The following is an 8302-nucleotide window of genomic DNA, read 5'->3' as shown; positions in this document are numbered from 1 at the left end:
TCATTTGCCATATAAAACTATTAAAATTAACCGACATTTTATATTAAACAATGCCGGGCGGCATTATTATATTTTGCTTATACAAATTCTAATCTTGAATAACGAAAAAAAATATTTTATAAGAAAATTGCATAAAAAGAAAAAAACTAAGATTTTTACCCTTACAATTAAATTATTGGTTGTCCTAAATATTATTTAATTTAATTAAATTTGTAAATAAGATTTTCAGCAAAATGATACTTATATACCTATAACATTATTGTTGAAATTAAATTACATATGTCTGACAGAAAACCAGGTGGTCCAAGTACGTTAATTACATTGTTTCTCATTTTACACCAATAAATTGTAATCGGACTATGTTTTAGATTTAATCTCGGATTTTTTCATACATGCAAACGCTACCTAAGAATGTCTGAAAATCATCATTTTGTAATTTTTAAGAAATATAATACTTAAGGATGTTGCTAGCGTAAGTAATAAAATTAGATATCCCGGCAAGTGGCAACTTTATTAAACACATCCCTGCCCTGTTTGAGAAGTCAAATTAAATTTTTGAATGAGGATTTTTGTGTGAATTTGCAATCTGTGTTTTAAGTAATTTTTTTTTTCTATATCTATACATCTTTGGATGTGCATTAATTAATTGATTATATTTTGGAAAAGAAGTTGTAAAATCGAATTATAAATTATTTTACTGAAAAAGAGGATTTCGCAAAAATGGCTTCTCATCAATATCATCAAATTGCCAATTTGCTCGAAAAGGTTGGTATATACAATTTCTTGAAAGAAGAAGGAAAAAATAAGTTTGGTTAATTTTTTATTTAATTTTCGTATTTTAGATGACATCAACTGATAAAGATTTTCGGTTTATGGCAACCAACGATTTAATGACTGAATTACAAAAGGATAGTATAAAATTAGATGATGAAAGTGAAAAGAAGGTTGTTCGTATGGTTTTGCGGCTCCTTGAAGATAAGAATGGCGAAGTACAAAATCTTGCTGTTAAGTGTCTGGGTCCCCTTGTGAATAAGGTTAAAGAAGTTCAAGTTGAAACAATTGTAGATTCTTTGTGTGGTAATATGACCTCAAATAGTGAACAATTAAGAGATATATCAAGCATTGGATTGAAGACAGTTATATCGGAATTACCACAGTCATCGAATTCATTAGCTCCAAATGTTTGTCAGAGAATTACTGGAAAATTAAGCAGCGCCATAGAAAAAGTGAGATTCTCTAATAATTTCAATCATCAATTACGTACATATATATATATTATTTTCTACAATTTTAGGAAGATGTTTCTGTAAAACTGGAAGCGTTGGATATTTTATCAGATCTATTGTCACGTTTTGGTGATTTCTTAACACCGTTTCATGATGTGATATTAAAAGCACTTGTTCCGCAATTAGGCTCAAGTCGACAAGCCGTGAGGAAGAGAACAATCGTTGCGTTATCACATTTATTAGTATTATGCAATAATGATGCCTATAATAAAGTTATCGATCATTTAGTTGAAGGTTTGGAAAAACCTCAAAATCCTGCAGCAATTCGTACGTATATACAATGTTTGGCCTCAATTTGCAGATATGCGGGCCATAGATTGTGTAACCATATTGGTCGAATAATGGTCATTTTGCAAGAATATAGTAGATGTGAGGATGATGAATTAAGGGAGTTTTGTTTACAAGCTTGTGAGGCGTTTGTTTACCGATGCCCAGATCCTATTTTGCCCCACATACCAATGGTAATAAAGAATTAATACAATAAGTATTTGTTTACAAAAATTGAATTTAATTTTTATTAAAGATAATTGAATTATGTGTGAAATATTTGGTATACGATCCAAATTATAATTACGAAGCAGATGATGGAGAAGTTAGTGTGTCGATGGATACTGAAGATGATGAATATGTGGACAGCGAGGAATATAGCGATGATGATGATTTAAGTTGGAAAGTAAGAAGAGCAGCAGCCAAGTGTATCGAAGCAGTTATTATTACACGACATGAATTGGTCGAAGATTTTTATAGAACATTGTCCCCAACTTTAATTTCCCGATTTAAAGGTTATTCAAAATATATATTTTACTAAAAATTTTTTCGTAATGATAAATTAATTTCAGAAAGGGAAGAAAATGTGAAATCTGATATTTTCCATGCATACATTGCTCTTTTAAAAGCAACACGACCGATTGATAATGTAATGCAAAATGCTGACTCAATGGATCAAGTGTCCGGTTCAATATGCTTATTACAAGATCAAGTTCCTGCAATTGTTAAAGCTATAACACCCTTAATGAGAGAAAAGTCTGTTAAAACGCGTCAGGATTGCTTTTTATTGTTACGTGAACTTTTACAAGCATATCCCGGTGCGCTTGCAAACCACTTAGATTGTATTGTTGGTGGTATACATTATTCATTGAGTGATAAAAATTCCACATCTAATATGAAGATAGATGCATTGGCTTTTATATCTAGTTTATTACAAGGACATAATCCACAAGTTTTCCATAAACATATTTCTGTACTTGTACCATTGGTTGTCGCAGCGGTTTTCGATGCATTTTATAAAATAGCTACAGAAGCTTTATCTGTATTGCAGCAGTTGGTGAAAGTAATACGACCATTAGATAACGAAACAAACTTCGAAGCAACGCAATATATTGAACAATTATACCAGGCAACATTTAAAAAATTAAAATCTTCTGAAGTTGATCAAGAAGTGAAAGAACGTGCAATTGCTTGTATGGGACAAATTGTTGCTAATTTAGGTGATTTTCTTAAAAGTGAATTGAATACCTGTTTGCCATTATTTATGGAACGTTTGCGTAACGAAGTGACTCGTCTAAGCTCTGTTAGAGCTTTGACAATGATAGCTGCATCACCACTCAAAATTGATATTTCACCAATTCTGAATGAACTTATACCGGCCTTAGGTTCATTTTTAAGGAAAAATCAGCGTGCTCTTAAACTGAATTCATTGGCTTTGTTAAACAAATTAGTAAATAATTACAGTCATGCATTTCCACCTGAACTACTACAAACTGCTGTTATAGAAATACAGCCCTTAATATCAGATTCTGACTTACATATTGCCCAGTTATCTTTAGTTTTGTTAACGTCAACAGCTCAAAGACAACCTCAAGCATTAGTTGGAATTTACGATCAGTTTACTCCAAATGTTCTTGCATTGGTGCGTTCTCCTTTGCTACAAGGAACAGCGTTGAGTTGCACTCTAGATCTATTCCAAGTAAGTAATGGACAATACAAGTCGCAAAAATTAAATGTAACATATTCTAAATTTTAGGCTTTAGTGCAAGCTGAAATACCGGGGTTGGGATATTCTACATTACTGGAAATGCTTACAGAACCAGTTTTACAAGGAGGAGATCAGCTGCACAAACAAGCTTATCATTCTTTAGCAAAATGTGTGGCAGCGTTGACTCAAAAATCATCATTAGAATCTATACCATTAGCTTCTAAGCTTCTAGTAGATATAACAAAATCCCGCAATGATTCTCATTTAGTATTTTGTTTGTTGACTATTGGAGAAATCGGTCGTTATTGTGATTTGAGTTCTATTGATCTTTTACCACAAACAATTATCGAATGCTTTGGAGCTTCATCTGAAGATGTAAAAAGCGCTGCGAGCCATGCTTTGGGTGCAGTAGCTGTTGGCAATCTCCAAACATATTTGCCATTGATTTTATATGAAATTGAAGTACAGCCTCGAAGGCAATATCTTTTATTGCATTCACTCAAGGAGGTTATTTCATCGTTATCAGCTACACCGAAGGGAGTTGAGCAATTAATACCATCTGTACCATCAATATGGGATAAATTATTTAAACACTGTGAATGCTCAGAAGAAGGATCACGCAATGTTGTTGCAGAATGTCTTGGAAAATTAGTTTTAGTGAATCCAGAAAAATTATTGCCTTGTTTACAACAATCACTTCGAACTGGAAGTCCTCAAATGAGGACAGCAGTTGTAACTGCTGTTAAATTTACAATTTCTGATCAACCACAGCCTATAGATATTTTATTAAAACAATGTATTGGAGAATTTTTATTTTCTTTACGCGATCCAGAACCTTCTGTAAGGCGGGTCGCTTTGGTTGCATTTAACTCAGCTGTTCATAATAAACCAAGTCTTGTCAGAGACTTACTTCCAACATTGTTACCATGGTTGTATGACGAAACAAAAGTCAAAGTATAATAGTTAATGTATTTTATTAAATTGTGTATATTCTAATTTTTGTTTTTTTTTTTGTTTTTTTTTTTTTAAATAGGACGAGTTAATACGGGAAGTCGAAATGGGTCCATTTAAACATACAGTTGATGATGGTTTGGATATCCGTAAAGCTGCATTTGAATGTATGTATACATTATTAGAGCAAGGATTAGATAGAGTAGATGTGATGCAATTTTTGGATCATGTTCAAGCTGGTCTTCGTGATCATTATGACATTAAAATGTTAACATATTTAATGACAGCTCGTTTAGCTGTACTATGTCCTGAAGCTGTTCTTTTAAGTAAATTTTAAATAGATATTTTAGTAAAAATAAAATATATTTTAATATTTTAAATTTTTAAGGATTGGATCAATTCGTATTGCAATTACGAACAACATGTACGCATAAAGTTAAAGCAAATTCTGTGAAACAAGAATATGAAAAACAAGATGAATTAAAGAGATCAGCCTTAAGAGCTGTTGTTGCATTAGCATCTATACCTAAAGCAGGTGGGTGTATTTCTTTTTTATATTTATTTTTAAATAATTTCAAGACAATAATTTTATTTCAGATAAAAATCAACAATTATCAGAGTTTTTAAAATTAATTAAAGAAACACAGGAGCTCAATAAAATATTCGAATTAATACAAAAGGATTCAATATCAAATAGTAACTCAGAAACGATTTCAATGGATCAAAGTTAAATGATCAAAAAAAAAATTACAAATTACAAAACAAAAAAAAGCTCTTTTAATTTTACTTGGGCAAAAATTATATTTAATAAAGCTAATTAATAAAAAAGTTTCTCATTGATTTTCTTTCATATAAAAATTAGTTTTTTTTTTTCATTCATAACATTAATTAAAAAAAATGTAATAAAGAAAAACATGGAAAACGAATTAAATAAAAGTAATATATATTATGTAAAAAAAAAATTGCAAAGTTTTCAATTTTATTTTTCAAAAAGCGTTACCTAAAAAACCTAATAATTGTAATAATATATTTTTCATAGTCGTCTCATAATGCAGTATGCGCTTTTTTTTTTATAACTAAGCTAAAAATAATTTAGAAATTAATTTCTAATTCAAAATTAATTCTACCAAATTATACTCTTATATCTTTAAATATCTTTGAATTAATGAGGCAATGTAATATTTTTCTTGTTTCAGATTACCCAATTTTAAAAGAAAATAAATTGATTTTATTTTATCCAAATCAATAACCTAGTTTAATGATTGTATACTTTTCTTTTTTATGATATTTTATATCATCTTTGTAATTTTTTTTAACAATTACATTATCAAAAAATTAGAGAATTTCAAATTTTTAGCTGGAAACCTTACACTTTGAATAATACAGCAGAATCTTAATTGATGCTTTTAATAGAATGTGGACGAATATCAAAAAAATTGTTAATTAAAGAACCATAAGAATAAAAACAATTTCCAAAGAAATAATAATGCGATGTTCCAAAAGAGAAATTTTATTTATTCGTGAATTGAGTTCATAGATATTTCAATATATTATGTATACTAGAATGCATTTTTTTATTAAATTGATATTCTAAAAATTCGCATTTTCTTATTTAATTTTAATACTAAGTTGTATTTTAGAAATTTTTAAAAACAATTTTAAACTTACAATAATATTAAATGAATTTTAAAATTTTAAATGAAAATTTAGTTTTAATGTAAAAATGTAGGCTTTCATAGAGAAAAACTTAATAAAATAATGAAGAAAATGAAAATATATAATGATATAAAAAACATTTAATTCTCTTTAGGAATATGTCTGTGTCTTTAAAAATAATATTTAAAATTTAAATGTTAATTTTAAATCCTAAAAAGTTTTCATAATGAATGGTAAGATTAAATGAAGATCTCTCAAATATTTTCACCCACTATGAAAAGCATCCAAATTTTTGATAATAAAAATTAAAAATTTAAAAGAAAAGAATAAAAAAACGAAAATTAAACAAAATTAATTTATTAATAAATTTTACTAAATTTAAAAATAAAAGTTCTATTTTTATGAAAGTTGATTAACATGATGATAACAGAAAGAAAAATCTTGTTCTTAGCATGATTCTAAAGTGAAATTCAATTTTTATTTTAATTCTTTGTCTTTTATATTTTTTTCCTTAATTTTATTTTCTTAAATATGAATTAAAATTAAATCGTATATGTATATACATTTATAATAATATATGTAAATATAAGGTATAATAAATGTAGAAAAATACATACTAGTTTTCTACTTAGAATAAATTTTATTATTCACTTCTGTTTTTAAAATAATAATAAAATTAACAAGTTCTTACTATACTATCTATATATTTTATCCATTATATCCATTATTTATATAGTATAATTATGTAAATAAATAAATAATATAATTGTATATGCAATGCAATTTAAATAATTAATTAAATTTTAACTTTCTTTATGCTTTGGTTGTTTGCATAGAGAATAATATCAGAAGATGAATGGTGCCTACTTTAGAGATTTTGTGAAGGTCAATATTTTTTTTTTTTTTTTTTGTGATTTTCAGATATATTATGTACCATCTATGTATATCTATACGATTATATCAATATAATAATTATATATTATTGTACGTATAGGTATTTAGTGTAGTCGTAAAAGAAGAAAAGTCCGGTTTCACAAAAGTGAAATTGGTGAAATTTACATGTTTAGAACCTGATATCTTGGTTTTTTGTTTTTTTTTTTTTTTTTTTTGAAATGAAAAATCAATAAAAAATGAAGAAAATAAGCAAAAAAAAAAATTTTTGAAAAATATTTTTCATTTTATGCATATTTACGCATACACACAGTAGAATATTATAAAGAAAATATTTCTAGAACATTTAAAGATATGGTCAAGATTATGTGGGATATCTATAGATAAAATAATATTGTGTATGTTTTGATTATACACTATGTAGTTTTAAATGAACAAGTTGATGACATGGAAAAAAAAAAAATTGTTATAAATAATAAATTATTAATTTTTGATCTAGTTTTGCATATTATATTCGCAATTGCAACATTTAAATAAAGAAAGAAGAAGAAGAAGAAGCAGCAATAAAAAATGAAAATTGCATATCTAGAGTATTCATGCGTTTTATTTTTTTTTTTTTTGTTGCGTTAAAAATAGAACAAAAAACATTTTTTCCTCAAGTTTAAAAAAGGAAATTGTGTAAAAATTTTTATTATATAAAATATATTTTTTTTCATATTTTTTATTGCACTAAATAAATTCTTAATAAATATTTTTTTTTTTATCAAAATACCAGATGCCGTGGTATGACTAGATTTTGTACACACTATAATGTACGTATATAAATAAATATTAATTAACCGGTAAGAGTATAACAGATGAATATTGTGATAATCTTATTATTAATATTTTTATTTTATATCTTTGTTGTTTATGTATTTATGTATGTAGGTACATAATAATATCAGACGATTTAAATGTGTTTATTAATTTTAATTGAAGATTTTTATCAACATTTTTTTAATATTTTAATTGCAATTTTTATTATATGAATACGCAGTAAATTCATTTCTGTTATATTTTAAGGTTCTTGTAACATTTTCTTGAAATGTTGATATAAAAAAAAATTGTAGTACATTATGTCCGGAAATTGTTATAAAGAAAAATACTATTCAATAAATTACGGTAAACAAATTTCCGATTTCCGTTCATATAATATAAATACATACATACATTGATCGAAACAATTATAAATTTTAAAATTGTATTTTTAATGTTGAACTTGAATTACATGTCTATTTTAATAATAGGATTACATATTTTATATCCACATTAAGTTAATGTTGGGTGTGGGAGAAGATTAATATTATTTTAATGTAATTTTTTTTTTTGTGTCTTGTATTACTTTTGTATAGAGTATTTAAATGATTTTATTAAGATAATCATTAAAAATTAATTAACATTTAATTAAAATGTAATATTAAAATATTGTATAAATGTTTTAAGTAGCTATTACTTAATCAGATTTTTATGATAATGCAAATTCAACTTTTTATAATCACAT

At 26.4% G+C, this 8302-nt stretch overlaps 1 protein-coding gene across 1 annotated transcript; it reads left to right on the top strand.

The window, feature by feature from the left end:
- The first annotated feature begins 520 nt into the window (after positions 1-520).
- LOC129609417 (cullin-associated NEDD8-dissociated protein 1) lies at positions 521-5120 on the top strand. The gene is made up of 9 exons (XM_055521321.1): positions 521-765; positions 843-1226; positions 1295-1747; positions 1810-2068; positions 2126-3252; positions 3310-4215; positions 4295-4538; positions 4601-4747; positions 4810-5120. The coding sequence occupies exons 1-9, from the start codon at positions 721-723 to the stop codon at positions 4941-4943; spliced, it is 3699 nt and encodes a 1232-aa protein (XP_055377296.1). The 5' UTR covers positions 521-720; the 3' UTR covers positions 4944-5120.
- Positions 5121-8302: the final 3182 nt, after the last annotated feature.

This window comes from Condylostylus longicornis, unplaced genomic scaffold, assembly GCF_029603195.1.
Source record: "Condylostylus longicornis isolate FDR11 unplaced genomic scaffold, ASM2960319v2 ptg000039l, whole genome shotgun sequence".
In the NCBI taxonomy this organism is placed as follows: Eukaryota; Metazoa; Arthropoda; class Insecta; order Diptera; family Dolichopodidae; genus Condylostylus; species Condylostylus longicornis.
Note: the sequence above shows the minus strand (reverse complement) of the source record. Positions and strands in the feature narration are given on the sequence as shown.